The 22,769-nt window shown below is 39.8% G+C and overlaps 1 protein-coding gene across 1 annotated transcript; it reads right to left on the reverse strand.

The window, feature by feature from the left end:
* Positions 1–10,526: 10,526 nt before the first annotated feature.
* Positions 10,527–12,455, reverse strand: LOC138870258 (uncharacterized). Its single transcript, XM_070148053.1, has 3 exons — positions 11,835–12,455; positions 11,299–11,699; positions 10,527–11,190 (listed from the first exon to the last, which is right to left on the reverse strand). Exons 1-3 carry the CDS (start codon positions 12,453–12,455, stop codon positions 10,527–10,529), a joined length of 1,686 nt encoding a protein of 561 aa, XP_070004154.1.
* Positions 12,456–22,769: the final 10,314 nt, after the last annotated feature.

Genomic DNA, 22,769 nt, shown 5'->3' on the forward strand with positions numbered 1-22,769 from the left:
CCCTCACACCACTCAAGCCACCTCGTGGAATATAAGGTATCTCAGGCCCTCGGCCTCATATCACTCAGCATATCCTCACATATGGCCCTCGGCCTCACTCAGTCCAAAAATCATCACAAGCCCCTTGGGCATTAGTAAAACAGTAGTTCTCAGCCCAAAACATGATGTAGAAATATCATTTAAGTTTCAAATCTGAGTAAAAGTGGCTGAGTTTGTAAAACAGTAGATATCAACAGGACTGAGTTCAAATAATAAGTCAAGCAGTAAGGAAACAGTGATAAAAATCCCTGAAGGGTTCAAATAGTTGGCACAAAACCCAAATATGGCAATCAGCCCAAATCATGATGATAACAAATGAATTTCAGTCAAATATTCGGTAAAATCATCAATCGGGCTGGACCAAGTCACAATCCCCAGTAGTGAAAGACCCCACGCTCATCATCCAGCGCGTATCTTGCCTCAATATAGCACTACGATGTGCAATCCGGGGTTTCAAACCCTCAGGACATCATTTACAACCATTACTCACCTCGAACTGGCTAATTCTCTAGCTCGCGACGCCTTTTGCCCCTCGAATTGGCCTCCATGCGCGTCGAATCTATCCAAAATCAGAACGAATACGTCACAATATGCTAAGGGAACAAAGACCAAGCGAAAACATTCGAAAATATCAAAAATCCCGAAATTAACAAATTCCGAGCCCCGGGCCCACATCTCGGAATCGGGTAAAATTTACATTTTCAGAATCCTCATACCCTCACGACTCTAACCATACCAAAATTATCCAATTCCGATACCATTTGGTCCTTCAAATATTCATTTTACATTTTTGAAAGGTTTCACAATTTTCTTCCCAAATTCCATACCAAATCACGAATTAAATGATGAATTCAGTGATAGATTCTTGTATTCTAGCCAAATCTGAGTTAAAATCACTTACCCCGTTGAATTTCTTGAAAAACCTTCAAAATATCGCCAAAATCCGAGCTCTCTAGGTCAAAATATTAAATAAAACCTAAAACCTCGTATCTATAGGGAACCCCTCAGGTTCCAGCCTCCGCAGGCCGCACCAAAACGACCGCGGTCCGCGTAAGCCAGTGCGGTCCGTGCAAACACAACCGCGGCTGCACAGGCCTTCCTCTGCAGTGACATGCTTTAGTATTTTGGACATAACTTTTGCTACAGATGTCCAAATTGCAATAGCTTTATCTTTCTAGAAACTAGACACGAACGACTACAACTTTTGGTTTTTAATCATCTCAAAATTCCTTATGGATAAAAAGATATGAGCTTCAAAAGTTAGACCGATGATCTGCAGATCTTCATGAACGTGGCCGCGGTCACTTTTACGCACCCAGCACTAAGCCAGCGCGCCCAGCGCTAATTCTACCGCGGCCAGTGCTAACAATTCTGCCCCCATCCATTTTCTATGTTCCGAAATGTCCGTACTCGCTCAAAACGCACCCGAAATACACCCGAAGCCATCAGACCTCAACCCAAACATACCAACACCTCCCATAACATCATTAACACCTAGTCGAGTTTTCTAATCACTCCGAACAACATCAAAACACAAAATCAACTTCGGATTCAAGCCTAAGAACTCCAAGAACTCTTAAATTATGCTTTCGATCAAAAAAATCTATCAAATCTCGTCCGAATGACCTGAAATTTTTCACGCACATCCAAATGACACAACGAAACTACTGGAACTCTCGGAATTCCATTCTGACCCCTATATCAAAATCTCACCTATCGACCGGAAAGCGCCGAAATCTCAATTTTGCCAATCCAAGCCTAAACCTTCCACGGACTTCTAAAATACATTTAGATCACACTCCTAAGTCCCAAATCACCTAACAGAGCTAACCAAATCATAAAATTCCCATCCGAGATCAAATACACATAAGTCAAATTTTGGTCAACCCATTCAAATTTTAAGCTTTCAACTGAGACGGTCCTTCCAAATTCATTCTGATTAACCTGAAACCCAAAACAAACAATTTACATAAGTCATAATACACCACACGGGGCAAGTCATGCCCGAGAACTGGCGGGCGAAATGCAAAAGCTCAAAGCGACCGGTTGGGTCGTTACATTGGGTTAGTATGATTTAGACGTGTATTATTTGGTATGGCGGGACTCTGTCCCGACCTTTATGAAAATTATGTATTTTTAGAGGCTTGTAGACAGATGTCATGTACGTAAAATTATTGTATGGCCTTGTCAGCCTATGTTCAGTGTACGAGTGGTTATTTTGGTCTTATAGGCCTGTATGTCTTATATATAAGTTGGTTTCACATGTTGTATTCTGCTTATCTCCAGTCTTTCGGCTCCATTATCCATGATAGTATGACATGAAAAGATACATTATATTGGTACTCGGTTGAGTAAGGTACCGGGTGCCCGTCGCGGCCCATCGGGTTGGGTCGTGACAAAAGTGATATTAGAGCAGTTCTGTCCTAGGGAGTCTACAAGCCGTGTCTAGTAGAGTCTTGTTTATGGGTGTGTCGTACACCACACTTATAAGCAAGAGGCTACAGGGCATTTAGGACTGTCACTCTTTCTTCTTACTCTAGATCGTGTGGTAGAGCTCAATTGTAAGAACACAATTTCCTAAACTCGACCTTATTCATAATACGGCGATGCCTACATTTAGAAAGATGGTTGGTAAGGGATTGAATGCGGTTGTGAAAAAGTTGTGTCAGAAGAACCCTGTGAGCTTCTGGAAAAGGAGACTTAAGGCAAGAATATCTATCCACCTTTATGGTGAAAGACAATGAGAGATTCATAAGATAAATACAAGTTTCAACAAGTAAAGGAAGCAAGGTGAAAGAGGGTATGAGGTACCCAGCTAATGAAGATTATCTTTTTTTACCATTCAGGAAGAGATATATAAGCATTTTGAGTTACCTTCAACAGTAACAGAGGTATGTATAATTGGCCACACCAATCTAAGTTATGCTCTATGGGATCTAACAAATATGGTTTAAGAGAAGGATATAATATCACGATCCGACTGGGGTTGGAGTGACCCAAAATGGTGGATGAATTGTTTGCGTTAGTTGACATTGCTGAAGGATATTGCAAATGTGCTAATAGATCTCCGTGTGAGACACCCAGATGGAGCACTCTAGAATATTACAATTATGATGTGAATACTAGCATGATCAAAAAAATTCAAAAGATAGGCACTGAAAGCCTGGAAGGGATAAATATTACTTTAGTGTGACTCTCGTCCCTAGTAGAGCAAAGACGTTGAGCAACCCAAAGACCGATGAATAAAGCAAGGAGAGCTAAAAGCGAAAAAATGTCATGTCGAAATAAGTTCGTGACTCTAACATGATTAACAGAAGGAGAAGTTAGACCCTAGAGTAATAGAAATCAGTATGAAATAGTGAACAAGATAAACTAAACATGAATTAGAAACTAAGTGATTTGATAATAGTAAGCATCATGAGAATTTTAGATCGCATTCTGGCAATAATAGAATGGACAATAGAAGAAGATCCATGATGAATTCAGAGAATGGTCATTCAGGGAGACGCTTCCCTAAAACAAGCAATATGAGCAAAGTTAAGCTTAAGAGACTGTATGTTCCAGTTACACTAAGTGTCACCATCGCAAGTGAGGAATTTTGTTATCCTTGGTAAAGAAGGATTACCGCAAGGCGAGTAAGGGTTAATGGATAATGTGAAAGGATGCCAAAGATAAAGAGGAAAAATATCTATAGGCAGGTCCTCATAGCTCCAAGTCTTAGTACTCCCCTAAAGGGGGGAATATGGAATGATAAAGGAAGAATACGATAAAAATGAGAAAGGGCTGAGATTGCGCTTATCCAAATGTTACAGATATGCTATGATTCCAGAACGTTATGTAAGACGACGTAAAAAAGGGAAGTAAGGGTTCCTGCACAGGATGTCATTGATTGATAAGTAGCCAGTACGTGAGGTAAGTTAAGACAAGGAAATAACCCAAGAAAGATTACGCGGAATATGGATATGAGAATGGGCCAATGAGTAGTTAGTAGTTGATTCAGAAAGAGCATAGTCATGACTAGACAAGAGGTTACAAACAAATCAGCAAATCATGCAAGATAAATATAGTGAACCCCAACATGGAGAATTCAGCCTCGCAGTAATGCCATTATAATACTTGAGATATATTCAAATAGGAGTCGGGGTAGTTAAAGGTACCGTATGAATGTTACGGGAATAAAAAAGAGTGTCACTAGGAAGAAAGTCAAAATATCAGTTCAGAAGCAACCCTACAAGCACAAGGGCATGAAGGTAAGCAACTACAGATAATTATAGGCAAGGGAGGACATCAAAAGGTCCGCAATAAGATCACAGCTTTACGAGAGTCAAGAGTTCTCCCTAAGTACTACAATGAAAGACTAGCTGAGGAAATAAGGAAGAAAGCTTCAACCTAAGCACAACCACCTAAAGAGGAAATGATCATGTAACAACAGTCTCACAATAACATTGTAATCACTCCAAAGGAAAGTGGCAGCTACCGTGGCTAATGAGCGGGGAGTAAAACCAAAAGTAATATTTGAGACCATATGAGTTGCACAAAAACTTCGGCATGTGTGAGAACTAAGATAAACCAAGTATTCATGCAACAAGTGGTAGAACGACCAGGAAAAGCAATTTCTTGCAATGAAAGAAAGTTGAGAAGGAATGAGAGGAATTATTCGATCAATGATCCAGAGATAATTACATTATGAATGCACCTAAGATTTCGGGATATTCTGCAACATATATGATTGATAATCATATAGCCGTAGAAGACTTTGGTATAAGTTAAAAAGAAATAATTGAATCCAGGTTATAGACAAAGGATTGAATTGCTAAAGGATTGTATCATGGATATTCCATAACGCCATGAAAGGCTAAAAGTAATAACTAACATCATGAGCCGTAGATCGGAAGATAGCTTAAGCCTACATAAATGTTGATCAGAGGGAAGGAGAAACTAAAGAGTTACACCAACTAAGTAAATCAGGAGTCTGATTATTAAACCCAGAAAATTATAGACCTCATGATTGACAACATTACAGGATCACTCTTAAATATCAGAGGTATAAGAGAGATAGTACAGTAGCCATACTCTATAAGGGCATCAGAAGAATACCAGCCTCATAAGAAGTCAGTATAAAGCTCTTACCGGATTATGTATACACCAGAAGTGCAAGTACGATAATAAAGCTTCAAGTTATGGATATGAATTATACCTATGTGGAAGGAAGGTCATGAAAGAGATATAAGATATGATGCAAGATTTTAAGGTAAGTAAGGTAAAGGTGAACACGTACGTGATACTCAAATGTAGGAGGGTGTGAATAGTCCATACTTTGGATAGAAAGCTAGAAGCGCGAGGATTCAGTATCCAGGAATGATAGCGGCATCGTCAGTGGCATGTCTTCCAGCCTATAGTTTCTAGGTATTGAGGAGGCTAATTAAGAGAGTAAAGGAGAGTTAGAGACGAAGATGTGATGTCTCGCTTGATGTTCCAGAATGACATAAGGAAATTTACGATGCAAGCATGTTGAAGGAAGATTGCGACTAGTACAATAGATATATGTAGGACTCAAGCTGAAGTATGGTAAAGAAACAAGGTTTTAGGAAGACAGGAATAAGGATAAGAAAGGGCGAATGAGATGGTGACGAGAAACAGATAAGTTCTCGGGATTAAGCCCATGAAAACAAGAGATCTGTTGATTTCTCAAAGTTATAGAAAGCTCAATATAGCCTGAATGAACTCAAATGAGTTACTCATCATAAGTAACATTTGATAAGAGATGGAATGTTGCCCTAATAGTAGAATAATGCTGTAATTGTGGTAGATAAAAGATGGCGTTTGGGCCTTCGATTAAGTAATGATTTGAAGAAGGGATTCATGAATTGCACGGGATTAATTTACCCACGTAAGGTGAATCACATTGGGATGCTATGAAATACGATTATGGAAGTATAATGTCGTATCGCCCTAGGTGGATCAAGAAAATCGCTTCAAATATTCCACGATGAGACGTAAGCCCTAGTGGCAAGGTATTACATAAGAAGTTTTAAGTTATCAGTGATATATTGTAGATCAATATTGAGGTGAATCCATAATGGATGGGCAAAAGTCACAAAGTATGCGATGAGATTAGACCGTCATTCTTAATATGAACAGTATTGAGGAAGCATTAAAGGACTTAGATTTATACATATGGGATAAGCAATGAAAGTAACCCGGAGTTTGGTAGCAGACCTCAGTAAGGATAAATCAAAGTAAGAACTTTGGTATAGTATGGCCTACTTAGATGTAGTAAAGCTAATGACGCCCGGAGGGACATCTTGACATAATTTTGTATATGTTCACAAAGTGAAGCCTAGAGATTGGCTAAAAGCTGGAAGAGAGGAGAAGAGTCGGGCGCACATATAAAGTTATAGTCGTAAAGGCTGCTGTTTGCAACAAATTTTCGTAAGACGAAAAATAAACTGCAACAAAAATAATATCAAGAAAAAGAGATTTATTGATAAATATTTGTGAGTACAATTCTATGTATCCCTTCATTCTCCTCTCTAAAATTCTCTGTGATTCGAGGGCTTGAGAAGCGTCTTTCTCGAATGTAGGATAATGCAGACCTCCTTGTGATGTATTTAATTGCCAAGAGCGTCGAGCAGCACTTTGTTGTTACGGGTTGATCTCCGGGAAGAACTCCATTGATCACTCCTTTGTTGAAGAACTAAGCACTTGATGATTGATCTATCTGTTTGTGGATGCCTTCACCAATTGCGGAGTACTCTTCTCCAACTCTGAATATCCCCTGAGAGTTATGTAACCCCTCTATTTATAATTGTAGAGGATGTACAATCCGGCTACATAAGAACTCTCTTGCTTGATTCTGATTGGCCCATGTCATTTTAGCCACTTGGTGACTTATGGTTGGTTCTTGCTTTTTTACTTGGATTGCCACATCATTTAACACGCGCCGTCACCTTATTGGCCTGGAGTTTGACTGGATATGCCATGTCACATGGCATAAGTCTGGGCCTTAAGATGAAATGGACCTTGGGCTCGAAAATAATAAAATAGACTAATTTAACTTGTAAAGCCCAAATTAATTATTTAACCCAATTGAATTTAATCCAAATTTTGTATGGATTAGACCCACTAAATTTTATATATTTACAGATGCCCCCTACTTCAAGATTTGTCGAAGTGTAGGCTTGCTGAAACGAAAGGCGAGACTTAAACTACCGACGAATGTTGATATTTTTGTTTTAGCACTTGTGGCGACTTCTATCGGTCAAATCCAAACTTTTATCCTGTTGCATATTTATGTGAAGTGCAAAATACAAGCTCCAAGCAAAAATTAACTTTCCAATACTTCGGTTGTCGAACACGCGCGCGCAATGCAATTTGGTTTGAAAGTAGCAATTACAAACTATGTTGATTGAAAAATTCTTTCAAATTATAGACAACTTTCCATGTTTGTCTCACGCTAGGCATATTTCCTTTTTCACCAAGAGCAAACAAGGAAAATAAATGCGTGAATTCCATACATGCTAATGTAATTTGGTTTGAACAAAACATTCCATGTTTGTCTCACGTTACCCCTCTTTTCCTTTTTACCAAAAGCAAACAAGGAAAATTACGTTACCCTCTTTTCCTTTTTACCAAAAGCAAACAAGGAAAAATATTTCTTGACCTTGTAGGAAAAAGCAACGTTTTTTTCCTTCTAGGATTCTAACTCCTTTTTTTATTCACTTATAGCTCATACTTTGTTAGATCCCTATAAAAAGAGGACAAAGCCAACTAGTTTTCCACAATTGAATATCAAGCTCCTCTGTCTAACTGGATCGAAACACCAAAATCGATACTAGAGCTTCTTCCATCATTTGCTTCCACGAACTGCTTGCGCTCGCCCTTTTTTCATTTCTTTTTTTTTGTCTCCTTAATTTTTTTTCTTGAATCATGACTTGCTCTTTTTTTTTTTTTATGCAACAGATCATTCAATTTAAATTGGTAGAAAAGAGAACTAGAAGCAGCCAAGTGCGCACCATGCAATAACTTGGGGACGTAGTTGTGCTTCTTTTATTGCTTCTTTATTCAGAATTAATCCATATTGAAGGACTACACCAGCATGAGAAGCCAAATTTGCAAACTTGGAGCAATGGAGATCACTGTTCAAGACCAATTTTTTTTTTCTTTTTTGCTGCAAGTTAAAGCTTCGTGCCATGGACACCGATACCTGCTATGCTGAACTAGACTGTTGTGCTGCTTCCGATGTCCTATTTTTATGTCAAACTGAAGCGTCATGGTGCTGAATCATCGTGCTATTGGCACCGTATCCAAAAACTTTGTGTTGTTGGTACCGAGGGATCCAAAATCTTTTCTTATTTTTGCAGGTTTTCAAGAGAGTACCACATCAACTTGGCACATCCCTTCTTGCAGCTTGACGAGAGACATTTAGAGTATTCCGAAGCGAGCTTGATCAACGAGCCATATCCCCACCTTGCAACATGCGAGCGAGAACATGGTGCATCTCAGCCTTGCGACTTGGCAAGAAAGAGGCTTGGAGCTCGAGCGACCATATTACATCTTTGGCGAGCGAGTTTGGCGAACCTTTGCGAAATTATTAATTCCTTGATGTAGGAGCAATGAATCTGAAGCTCCTTGATTTAAAAGAATCAACACTTGAAAAGTTACATCCTTTAGAGAATTCATGGATAAATTATTTGAGGATTAGCCAGAGTCGACTTTTGAAGCTGGCATACATATCTGATATTTTGACTTTACTGTACTCTATGCTATCATCAAAATGTATATATCTCAAGATAGGAATGTCCAAATAGCGAGACGTCTATTCCATTGGAAAGAAAACTCAGAGATAATGAAATCTTGAAGATATCATAGAAGAATTCCTAGCATATTGTCCGCAGCAACTTTCTGAACTTGACCCATGTGTCCGCGAAATTGCTTTTCAGCTTTGCGCGCTATGGTGGAAAATTCATATCTCGAGCTACAAGTGTCAGAATTATAATCTATTTGTACCGTTAGAAAGAAAACACAGAGACCTAAAGTACCTATAAATTTCAAGGCAGAACTCCTTTTGGGCTATCAATAGAAAATTCACAACTTCGACTTAAGTACAGTGAACTTTCAGATTTGCGTACCTTCAGCTAAAATAATTGTATCTTGAGCTAGGAGTATCGAAATTACAATCCGTTTGTGCCGTTGGAAAGAAAACTCCTAGATCTATAACACTTAAAAATTCCATCCCAGAACTCTTCTCGGGCTAGAAACAGAAAAATATTGAAATTCGAACTGACCGTAGGGAACTTTCAAGTTTGCGTGCTTTCGACCAGAAAAATTGTATCTTGAACTAGGAGTGTCGAAATCACCAACAGTTTGATCCTATGAAATTTGGACGTCGAGAACTATAATCTTATTGAAGATGAAGCTCCATTCATTGTTATTTAGCCTAACAAATATTTTTGAAGTTGATTCTACAGCCTTGCAATGGATTCAGCTATCATCAAGAATCTTATCTCTTTGTTTATTTCTTTTGTAGACTTGCGAAGAAGTTCAACGAGTCCAGATATCAGTCTAAGGTGTCATACAAGATGCGAAGTCACCCTTTCACCAACTGTTGTACTTGATTTGTTGACGGTCTTGTAGTTTATCAATGGCGGCTCCCGTGGTGATTGATGGTTTTTCAAGAGAGATGACTTCTTATATACGAGGCATTGAGGATAGTGTATTAAAATGTGGAGACTTCATATGGACTTGGAATAAGCATTCAAGACGAGTCGGCCACAAATCCTAGTTTACGATCATTTTCATGACTTAGGCTTTTGTATAGGAAACGTCTAATTCCTTTTGTCTCGCCATTTTTTGATGTGTCAACTTTTGTACTATTGAAGCAATAAAACATCTTTTATACTTCAAAGCAAATCATCTCTTTTCCTCATAGATATGTGCCTATATACTTGAAAGAATTAGTGCAATGATCCGATGACACCAAACTTTTATTTTTTTAAAACTCATGCGACTGAACTTAGAATAAAACTCTAAGCTGTCTACGTACCTCGGTGAAGAGGATCAAGTCATAACGTAGTTTAGAGGGGTGTGTGTGTGTGTGTTTTTGGGTCTTGATTTTTGCCTAGGCCGCCTCTCACGAGGTTTTCAACCTAGCTGACTTTTTTTTTTTTTTGGCCTAGGCCGCCTCTTTCGAGGTTTTCAACCTAGCAGACTATTTTTTTGGGCCGTACATAGTTTAGACTCATGCAGGCCAGGAGTGTAGCAACGTGCAGTTTAGGCTCATGCATCAAGGAGCGTCATGACTTGCAGTTTAGGCGTACGTCAAGGAGTGTAGCTGCATGCAATTTAGGCTCGTGCATTAAGGAGCTTCATGACTTGAAGTTTAGGCTCGTGCGTCGCTGAGCATAGCAGCATGCAGTTTAGGCTCATGCATTAAGGAGCTTCATGCCTTGCAGTTTAGGCTCGTGCGTCGAGGAGCGTTGAGACTTTCATGGGAAGTACAACTTCAAAAACTTTCCGTTGATCGGACCAACTCTGAGACCATCCTTAGTTTCTTTCACAACATATGGCCCATCCAACTTTAAGGTAAACTTGTCGCCTATGCGTTTGTTGAGGATTATGGGTCGTCGAACAGCTAGGACTAAGTCTCCCACTTGGAATGATCGTGGCCGCACTTTCTTGTTGAAGGCTCTAGCTAGTCGAGCTTGATAGCATTCCAACTTTTGTTGCGCTTCCAATCTTTTCTCATCCAGTGCCTCTAACTCTGCTAGGCGAAGTTGAGCATTCTCTTCGGACGTGAGTCCTTCTTGGATTGCTATCCGCAATAATGGAATTTGTTGCTCCAACGGCAAGACTGCTTCTACGCCATATACCAAAGAGTAAGGAGTTGCTTGTGTAGCAGTTCTGAAGGTTGTCCGGTATGCCCACAAATATTCACCAATTCTCTCATGCCAGTCTCTCTTGTTCTTTGCAACAACTTTCTTCAAAAGGTTACCAAGCATCTTGTTAAAAGCTTCAGCAGGGCCGTTGGCAGGTGCATTATACATTGAAGACTTATGTTGTTTGAAACTGAACTTCTCGCATAGAATCTTCACGAGCTTGTTGTCAAATGGTGTTCCATTATCAGAGATTATGTATCTTGGTATGTCATACCTAAAAATTATATATGACTTGATAAAATCGACAACGGTTTCCTTTTTCACCTCCTAGAGTGGAACAGCTTCCGCCCATTTAGAGTAGTCCGTAGCGGCCAATATGTACATTTGTACCTTTGATGACTTTGGAAGTGGTCCAACAACGTCAAGTCCCCATGCATCAAAAGGCCATGAAGCTACAGTTGGGTGTAGAGACTTTGGAGGTTGGTGGATGTAGTTGGCATGAAATTGACACGCTTGACATCTTTTGACATGATCCATGCAATCCTTCACCATTGTCGCCCAGTAGTAGCCCATCCTCTTGATGCGAAAATGGAGCTTGGGACCAGATTGGTGTGCTCCACATGAGCCAGAATGTGCTTTCTCCATCGCTTGGCGGGCTTCTTCTTTGTCAAGACATCGCAAGAATAGTCCTCCAAAAGAGCGGCGAAACAATGTCCCCTTATAGAAGATGAATCGTGGTGCTCTTCGTTTGATGTTTGTTCTTTGTCGTGGATCTTCAGGTAACTTTCGATGTTCAAGGTACTCTATCAGCGGTTTTCTCCAATCTTCTTCTTCAATCACTCAAATAGACGTATGATAGCTTTCGTTGATTTGAAGATCCAGAAGTCTAGGAATAACCCATCGATGACACACATATACCTTTTTTGACTCATTCTCTCCAAGTGCCATCGCCGTGGCCAAGTTAGCCAAACCATCAGCTTTGCGATTTTCTTCTCTTGGGACGTGGTTTAAGAACACTCGGTCGAATTTTTCAAGTAAACCAGAAGCGTATTCATGGAATGGCAATAGATCTTCCTTCTTTACCTCGTAACACCCCAAAAGTTGGTTGATGATCAGCTTAGAGTCGCCATAGATCTCCAACTGTAGAATCTTCATTTCTAATGCCATTTTGATACCGATGATCAAAGCTTGGTACTTTGCGGCATTGTTGGAGCATGTTTCACCTAAAACAAAGGAGAATGGCAAGACTTGTCTTTCTGGAGAGATCAACACAACACATGCCGTCGCACCATTATGACGTTCAGATCCATCAAAGAACATTGTCCATGGTGGAAATTCTTCGATGAACAAAACGTCTTCATCTAGAAACTCATCCGAAAGCTCCCTTTCTGCCGGAAGAGGGTGATCAGCTAGAAAATTGGCTAGTGCTTGTCCTTTCACAGCTTTTTGAGGTGTGTATGTGATCTTATATTGGTTAAACAATATGGACCATCTTGCTAGGCATCCAGAAAAAACAAGTCGAGTCATCACAAACTTCATGGGATCTACTTAAGAGATGAGTTTGATGGTGTATGCTTCAAAATAATGCCTTAGCTTATTTATTGCATAAAGTAACGCTAAACATATTTTCTCAACAGGCGTATAGTTCAACTCAGCTCCTATCAGAGTTCGACTAAGGTAGTACAAGGCTTGTTCCTTTCCTTCCTAATTCTCTTGAGCAAGTAGTGCTCCAAGTGAACGTTCATGTGCCGCGATGTAGAGTATCAATGGCTTCTCAAGCATTGGCTCCCCTAACACAGGTGGATTCAGCAAGTATGTTTTGATGCTTTCAAAAGCATTTTGACATGACTGATCCCAATGAAAAGGGATATTCTTCCTCAATAGATGATTGAATGGTTGACATCGTCCGGCTAGATTAGAGATGAACCTCCCGATGAATGCTAAGTTTCCTTGGAGACTTCAAAGCTCCCTCAAGTTCTTTGGCTTGGGCATTTTCTGAATGGCGTCAATCTTTCCAAGATCAACTTCAATTCCACGATGATGCACAATGAAGCCAAGAAACTTTCCTGAGGTAACTCCAAATGCACACTTGAGTGGATTCATCTTCAGGTCAAATTTTCTTAACCTTTCAAAAACAATTCGAAGGTCTTCAAGGTGGTAGTGCTTACTATTCCTCTTCACCACTAATTTATCGACGTAGCATTCAACCCTCTTACGAAGCATGTCGTTGAAGATGTTTTGCATTGCGCGTTGGTAGGTAGAACCAGCATTTTTCATACCGAAGGGCATCACTTTGTAGCAATATATCCCTTTTGGAATTCGGAAAGCAGTACACTCTTCATCCTTTTGGAGACATTCTGATTTGATTGTATCTGGATGACCCATCCATGAATGACATAACTTCATGCCCTATTGTAGCATCAACCATGAGTTCAATGATTGGTAGCGGGAAGTCATCTTTTGGACATGCCTTGTTCAGGTCTCGAAATTCAACACAAACACGTATTTGACCATTCTTCTTCTTGATAGGTACAATATTCGATATCCATGATGGGTACTTCACCTCTCGAATAAACCCCGCCTCGATGAGCTTGTTGACTTCAACTTCAATATGTAATACAAGCTCGGGTCGAAACATACGTTGTGACTACTTCACAGGACGTGCTCCACTTTTGATCCCTAAATGATGAACAACTACCTTAGGACTAAGACCATGCATTTCTTTATACGACCAAGCGAAGACATCTTTGTACTCGGTCAACAACTTGGAGTATTCCTTCTCCTCTTGAAGCGTAAGCAGCGCACTACTGAAGGTGAGGCGTGGATCTTTCGGAGTACCTAAATTGAGTTCTTTAAGCTCATCCACAGTTGATTGCCCTCCATCTTCTAGCTGAGAGTGAGCCTCATGTACTTTATCATTCACGTTAAAGCATGGGCTATTTTCCACAGTTACGTGATAGGATGTTTCCACAAAATCTGACTTTTCTCTTTGACTTCCTTGGATGGTCGGCATGGCTTCTTTCTCTTTATTTGCTTCTTTATGAGGCTAGCAAGTGTAGACAATGGTTCTCCTTTGCACCTTCAGCGGACCATCTATGGATATTGACAAAATAGACTTCCTCTTCAAACGTGATGGGAAAACACTACAGATTTCTTTGTTAGCAACAACTTCAAAATGATCCCGCTCCTCATGGACTTGCTCCATGTATTTTGACAGTATCTTTCTAGATGTAGACTTCCTTGTGGTCCCTAGGCGACAAAAGACAGAGGTCTTTGAGGTAGTGGAAACTTCTTTTAGATGTTTGGAAGATACACGTTCACCTTTGTGACTTAGCCTTTCAAACACCGAGACCGGAGGGGTTGAGCCTCAAATGCGATCAAATACTGAAGCCCATTGTTTTATTTTCTTGCCTTTAACTTCCTTCATCTCCTATACTGAGAGTATTGTGATGAAGCTATCTCTTTGCTTCTCTTTGATGAAATTTGAAGAGGCTCTGCCAAACTGAACCCTAACCCAAACTTTGGAGTGGCGACATAGTGCCCTTGCTTTCTCAACTTCATTTGGGACTTATTGAGCCCATGTATCTTTTCACCAGTGACTTCATCTTTGAGTTCTCCTAGTTGTGATAGATTGTAGAAGTCATAACTAGACTTTTCAAGCAGTATGAAGGCCTTAGGATCATAGTGCCCTTTTTAATCAGCTTGGAGATTGCCTTTAGCAGACTCACCAGTCACGGATGGGATTTGTGCAACTGGTATAGTCATATGCTCCTTCAAATGTTGGATATCTTTGTGACTCATTTGCTTCTTTGGGGTACATTCCTGTAGAAAAGGTTGCCCTTTCTTTCGACGCTCATGTGGAACATAGCGAAAAACCAGATGCTCCTCAGTCTTTGTCTGTATGCCACCTTCAGATGATGATATCTTAATGGAGACTTCTTCCGTTCCCTTCTTAGGCAGCTTGGTGGTAGTCTATTGAGCCTCATTTTCCTCTTCTAACTTAACACTAGCTTCTTCATCTGATGATGGTTTCTCCACTTTTGGTTCACAAGAATCTAGGTAGAATTTTGCATCTGCAAAGTATGACTCTGTCTTAGTGAAAGGCTTGATGTCTGCATCAATTTTTACTATCTCACCATCTCTTCTGTACTTCAGACATTGATGCAAAGTAGATGATACCACCTCATTCTAATGAATCCAAGGACGTCCAAGCAACAAGTTGTGTTATGTTTTAGCATCTATGACGTAAATCAGGGTGTTTGAATTCATCTCACCAATGGATATTCCTACGCGGATCATACCTATAGCTCGTTGTCCTCCTTGGTTGAAACCTTGGATTGTTAGGTTACTTTTGGATAGCTCATCTATAGAGATCCCAAGTTTTTTTAGCACCATCTTTGGCATGATGTTGACAGCCGAATCATCATCAACAAGTATGTGATTGAGATGTTGTTTCCGAATGGACCCTACAACAAATGAAGGTCTGTTATGTGGCTTAGACCCCAGCAGCAAGTCATCATCTGTGAATGAAATTGTTGCACAACATGTGATAACTTTTCCATTATCCTAATGTTCATGTGTTTTCATTGGAGCAAGCTCATCGTTGCTTTCCTTTGTTTCGCCAGTACTAGAAACTACATGAGTTGCACTAACGTGACCTCCATGAAGGAATTTTCCCGGAAAGAAATCATGCAATGTGATGGGCTTTCGGAACTTCAGCGATAAGGCACTTTTAATCTTCTTGCTAGTAGAAGATTTGATATTTCTTGGTGATTGTAGCCTATCTGCATTGCTCATCATCGCTCTTGAATTAGGAATTCGTAGCCTCAAAATTGCCTGGTGTTTTCTCTTCTTGTGAGTGACTAGAATCCAACACTCGTCGTTTTTGTCTTTGGAGCGACTGTCTAGCTCTAGTGAACCTTCAAGAGTTTTCCTTGGAAGATCAACTTCAACAGGCTCGAAACTTCCAAATTGTAAGACGGCAATGCTTGACACGTTATGCAACTTTGAACACTTATTTTCCTTGAGCGCGATACTTGCATGATTTTCTTCTGCCATTTCATCCATGTCTATGATGATTTTTCCTTCACTTACAAGACCCATGATTTTATCCTTCAAGATGAAGCATTAATCTGTAGGGTGGCTAATGACGCGATGAAACTTGCAGTATTTCGGATCGCCAACTTTGCCAATTTCCTCTGGCCTTTTTGATTCAGGGAGATCAATGACTTTCTTGTCCAGCAGTTCATCAAGGATTGTAGGTACGTCTGAATCTGGAAATGGATAAACATTCGCCTCTAATTCCTTCAAGGTGGGACGACACTTCTCCTCTTTGGGATATTGACTCGTGGTCTTATCCTCCTTCACTTTTTACTTAGTAGTGACCTTCACAGAAGTTGCTTTCACCGCCATTGATTCTTTGGTTTGGTTCTTCGATGCAACATTTTTCTTGAACTCCTTTTGATCAGCAAATGGAGATGCCTTTCCATGACTTGCGATGCTTAACTCCATGTCGTGCGCTCGTGTTGCAAGTTCTTCAAAAGTTCGCGGTTTGATCCCTTGTAGAATGTACAAAAGGCCCCAGTGCATTCCTTGAATGCACATATCCACATCAGATATCTCTGAAAGGCAATCTTTGCAGTCCAAACTTAATGCCCTCCAACAATTAATGTAATCCACCACGGGTTCATCCTTCCATAGCTTGGTCCCTGTCAACTCTATCATGCTTACAGTTCTTCGGGTACTGTAAAAACGATTGAGGAATTCCTTCTCAAGTTTCTCCCAGCTATCAATGGACTCGAGCTCCAAGTCAATATACTAGTCAAATGCATTCCCTTTTAGAGAACGAACAAATTGTTTTACCAAAAGGTCACCATGCGTTCCAGCATTGGTACAAGTCTTGACAAAGTGGGAAATATGTTGCCTTGGGTTCCCTTTGCCATCAAATTGATGTATCTTTGGTGGTTGATAATTAGGTGTCATGGTTAAACAATAAATCCTCTTCGTATAAGGCTTAGAGTAGTACAACGAACTTTGCGATGGTCCGCCATATTAAGCTCTGATAGTGTTTGTTATCATGCCTTGCAATTGTTGGACAGATAACGCCGCAACTGAAGTAGATTGCTTTTCCTTTTGAATGTTTAACTTTGAAAATGATTCCTCAATAGCTATTTTTTGGTAGGTGAAGACAGGTGAACTAGGAGGGACATGGCTCGACTCTCCAGGTGCATAAGCCTCCAATTTGCTCATGAGTCTCTTCAACAGATTTCTTCAAGACCTCTATAGTCGGTTCCATCATGGCAAACTTTTCGTCCATGTTAGTTGTGTCAATCATCAAGGCATTAACTTTTGTTGAAACTGAAGAATCCACCAAATCCTCAAATCCGCCATGGTTTGAGGCTATTTGAGAAAGTTTGTCAAGCATCGAGAATGGGGTGTTGCCCCCAGAGATTGCGGTTGCGAACATCATATGAGATATATTTTTCTTTGACATCTCCAAGGAGGCGAAGTATTCGGATCTATCCAAGCCACTAGCCTTGAACTTGCTTCGAGTGATTGGGCCAACATGACTGAGCTCAGCGGATGCGGCAACAGTATCATCTTTGCATGAAAACATCACGCTTGTGGAATGCCATTGTAGCAGTAGTTCTGAAGTTTGTAGTTTTCAACTTGCAAGAAGGAGAGATGAAGGGCAGAATTGGTCCCACTGGGCATGCCAAAATTTGTTTGCAACAAATTTTTGTAAGACGAAAAATAATCTGCAACAAAAATAATATAAAGAAAAAGAGATTTTATTGATAAATATTGGTGAGTACAATTCTATGTATCCCTTGATTCTCCTCTCTAAAATTCTCTATGATTCGAGGGCTTGAGAAACGTCTTTCTCGAATGTAGGATAATGTAGACTCCTTAGATGTATTTAATCTCCAAGAACGTCGAGCAACACTTTGTTGTTACGGGTTGATCTCCGGGAAGAACTCCATTAGATCACTCCTTTGTTGAAAAACTAAGCACTTGATGATTGATTTCTCTATTTGTGGATGCCTTCACCAATTGAGAAATTCTCTTCTCCAACTCTGAATGTTCCCCGAGTGTTATGTAACCCCTCTATTTATAGTTGTAAAGGATAGACAGTCCAGCTACATAAGAACTCTCTTGCTTGATTCTGATTGGCCCATGTCATTTTAGCCACTTGGTGACTTGTGGTTGGTTCTTGCTTTTTCACTTGGACTGCCACATTATTTAACATGTGGCATCACCTTATTGGCTTGGAGTTTGACTGGATATGCCATGTCACATGGCATAAGTCTGGGCCTTAAGATGAAATGGACCTTGGGCTCGAAAATAATAAAATGGACTAATTTAACTTGTAAAGCCCAAATTAATTATTTAACCCAATTGAATTTAATCCAAATTTTGTATGGATTAGACCCAATAAATTTTATATGTTTACAACTGCATGATAGAAGGTAGCAACAGTTACGAGATTATAAAGATTCCAAGTACAAGTCGTGGTGTGAGAAAGAGGGTCAAAGGGGGGAATGCCCTGACCTTTGGGATTCATTCACAGAATAGTCGCCTATATGGCAAGACAAGTACTAAAGTATTCACAAGACCTATTGGTTATGAGAATGATAAGATTATCAGTCAACATTCGAGGACGGATGTTCCAAAGGTGGGAATGATGTTACGCCCCGCAGTATTATATTACGATGATATTACGTCCTGCAGTATTATATTAGTCCAAGAAAAAGATTATTTGGAGATTATAAGGATTATGTTATTTCAAGCAAGTGATGAGTAAATTCGTGAAGGTGAGAGGGGAAGCAAGTCAAGGAAAATGAATTTTCGTTCAAGTTTGGCATGTTGGGATAAAATACGGACCGAGCAATAATACCCGATACTTGTGGACTAGTACCTTACAAGGTACCATATAACCATGGTAGTGGGATGTATAAATTGTATTAAAAATAAGCAGAATTTTAATTAATTTGAGGTAATTCTTAATTATACAGGTAATTGGTTAATTACTGAGTAGCGTGATATTACCTAATTAAAGTAATTAAAAACTTTGGATAAGCATCAAATCATGAACGTGGCAGCAAGCCACTAAATTAAATAAATGACTCATGGCCATCTCTGATTAGGTGGCAAACTAATGCCTTAGTTACATAATACTCCATTTTTAATATTTTCAAGACATTACAATCAGATGGAATATTTGACATATTACTAAACATGAATTCTTACAATTCCTACAAAACACTACAATATGATTCATTTCTAACAACCAGTCGTGAGCTTTGCATATTAGCAACATGAATTCTTCAAGCAATTCCTACAAGTTTTCGACAGAACTTCTTGCAACCAAACGATTCCAACGAGAATTATTAGAACCTTAGCAACATATAAGGAGTATGGTGCAATCTTTTCCAAGAATATCATATGGATTTTTCCCTACTCCAGGTATATTAAGGCTATCCCTTCTTTCTTTTGGCATGATCTATACGATATGAACGAAGCGAGAAAATGCCCAACTTCCATAAATGACTCTATTCATAGAAGTATTAGAGGTGCCTATGTTCTTGATTCTCCATGTGTCCTAGTATTCTTTCATATGTTCATAGGTCTCAGAAAATACGTAAGTAGATAAGGTTTATTTCATGATATTAATCAAGGGCATAATGGTCTTATGATGTTCCGAAAGATTTTATTAACGTAATTCTCATGCATTGCATTCATTTACATGTACATTGACCCATGACCAGATGGCGTTATATACGCGTATATATGTATGTAAATATATGTATATGAGATATGGGCAAAGGTTACGGCGTTATATACGCACCACCACCTGATCAGCTGGTATACGTTGATGATTTGCCTACAGAGGCCGAGATGATATGATGGGATGCCCTCAGAGGCTTGATGATGTTATGAACACATACACCCATGCATGGTATGATATTTATACGCATATGCATGACATTATAAAAATGAAATAATTTACAGAGCTATGCAAATGTACATGTCGAGCCTTTTACTCCATGTTTCTCTCATGTTTATTATTTACTGATTTTCATTCCTTATATACTCAGTACATTATTTGTACTGACATCCATTTTACCTGGGGACGCTTCGTTTCATGCTCGCAGGTCCTGATAGACAGGTCGAGAGCCCTCCAAGTAGGCTATCAGCTCAGCGGAAGATGTTGATGCACTCCATTTGCTTCAGAGTTGCTTGTTTGGTTAGTATGATTTAGACGTGTATTGTTTGGTATGACAGGACTCTGTCCCGACCTTTATGAAAATTATGTATTCTTAGAGGCCTGTAGATAGATGTCATGTACGTAAAATGATTGTATGGCCTTGTTGGCCTATGTTCAGTGTACGAGTAGTTATTTTGGTCTTATAAGCCCGTATGTCTTATGTATAAGTTGGTTTCACATGTTTTATTCTACTTATCTTTAGTCTTCCGGCTCCGTTATCCATGATAGTATGACATGAAAAGATACGTTATGTTGGTACTCGGTTGAGTAAGGTATCGGGTGCCCGTCGCGGCCCATCGGTTTGGGTCGTGACAATATTATTGGTTTTGGAATCCGACCTCAATTCAAGGTCTAGATCCCCAATTTTTCAAATCCCTAGTTTCTATCGAAACCGCCAATTCTATCATGAACACTCTAGATTTTAGGTTAGAAATTCATGAAATGCAATGGATAATTGAAAGAAAGTAGTTTAGAATCACTTACCAAAAAATTGGGGAAGAAAATGTCTTTTGAAAATCGCCTCTAAGTCTTCAAGTTTTGAAATTTTTGAAAGAATGGCTAAATCCCGTTTTTTGATTCTGTTTTAAGTCACAGGCGTCAGACCTTCTTCGCGTTCACGAAGGGTAGCGGCTTAGAAGGCCTACGCGTTCAGGAACGATTGCACGCATTTGCGATGGTCTGTCCCCCCTGGCCATCATGTTCACGAGCCTTGGCTCGTGTTCGCATAGAACAACCCACTGATCCCTCTCCTAGGTCCATAACACTACGTATTCGCGTTGAGCTTGTCGCGTTCGCGAAGGGTAAAGCCCTCATCGCTCCGCGTTTTCGACCTAACCTTCGTGTTTGCGAAAAAGAAAACTCACTCAGTCCAGTTCACTCTTCGCGTTCGCGAGCGTACCTTCGCAAATGCGAAGAAGGACACACCAGATATCAGTCGAAGCACAAAAAAACCCAGATTTTCTAAGTTCAAAACATCCCGCAACCTATCCGAAACTCACCCGAGCCCTCGGGGCTCTAAACCAAACATGCACACAGGTCTTAAAACATCATACGAACTTGCTCACGTGATCAAACTGCCAAAATAATACCTAGAATTAAGAATTTAGCACCAAATCAAATGAAATTCTCAAGAACACTTTAAAATTTCTGTTTTCTCAATCGGACATCCGAATCACGTCAAACAAACCCTGTTTCTCATCAAATTTCACAAATAAGTTATAAATATCATATTAGACCGGGATCCGTAACCATAACATGGACCCGGTATAAAAAAGGCCAAACATCAATCAATTGTTTAAAACTATTAGATTTTCAAACTTTTAATTTTTAACAAAAATTCCAAACTTGAGCTAGGGACCTCGGAATTCAATTTCGTGCATACGCCTATGTCCCATATTTCATTACGGACCCACCGGGACCTTCAAAACACGGGTCCAGATCCGTTTACTTAAAATATTGATCGAAGTCAACTAAAATCAACTTTTTAAGGAAAAATTCTTATTTTTATCAACTTTCAACATAAAAGTTGTTCGGAAATATGTCGGGCTGCGCACACAAATTGAGGAGGATAAAAATGATATTTTAATGCTTAAGAACACAGAATCTAGTTCTAAAACATAAGATGACCTTTTGGGTAATCACGAGGGACTTGTTGGTATACTTCGACGAGGTCTCGAGGAGCTCGAGCGTGTTTCAGATTGATTTCTGATTATTTTCCTTTATATTGCTATTGCTAGTTGCTGCTGGTTCTGGTATGACCACACCTGCGGCTAATTTGTTCAGGTGCGATGGTCGCAGAAGTGTTAGCGGAGTTGTGGAAGCGAGAAGAGGCTGGGTGAGGAAGACCGCAGAAGCGGATTTTTGAGCACAACTGCGTGCGCGCAGATGCGAGATTGGAAGCGCAGGTGCGAAAATCTTCACAAAAGTGGTACTTTATATCCGTAGGTGCGGGGGTTGCTGGGCAAGGCTATTTTTACAGAAGAAAAGTTTTTACCACAGAAGCGGTGGTCGTAGATGCGACGATCTGTCCGTAAATGCGAAATCGCTAAGCAGAATGTTATAAGTTCGAGGGTTGGTCATTTTATCACATATTGAGCTATGGACTTCGGAATGGAGCGATTTTTGGAGAAAATATTATCACAAGGATTGGGGTAAGTTTTCTCTATTCAGTTTTGATTATATTTCATGAATCCATCTTTATTTTTAGCAATTGGTTAATGAAATTAAAGAGGAAAATTGGGGGATTTTAGCCTAACGTTTCATAATATGAATTTTTGAGTTTTGAACAGAGATTTAGAGTCGGATTTGAGTGAAACTAGTATGGTTGGACTCGTAAATGAATGATTTGTCAGATTTTGTGAGTTTTGTCAGGTTCCGAGGTACGGGCCCAGATATGATTTTTGGCCAGTTTTGGGTTTTGATTAAGGATTCGATCTTTATCATTTGGAATTGTTTTCTTGTGCTTTATTTGATGTATTTGTGTTGATTTTGGCCAATTTTGAGCCGTTCGGAGGTCGCTACGCACGTAATGGCGTTCTTGAAGCATCAGTTGGCTTGCTCGGTATTAGAACTAACTTGTTCAAGGT

This window comes from Nicotiana sylvestris, chromosome 6, assembly GCF_000393655.2.
Source record: "Nicotiana sylvestris chromosome 6, ASM39365v2, whole genome shotgun sequence".
Lineage (NCBI taxonomy): Eukaryota > Viridiplantae > Streptophyta > Magnoliopsida > Solanales > Solanaceae > Nicotiana > Nicotiana sylvestris.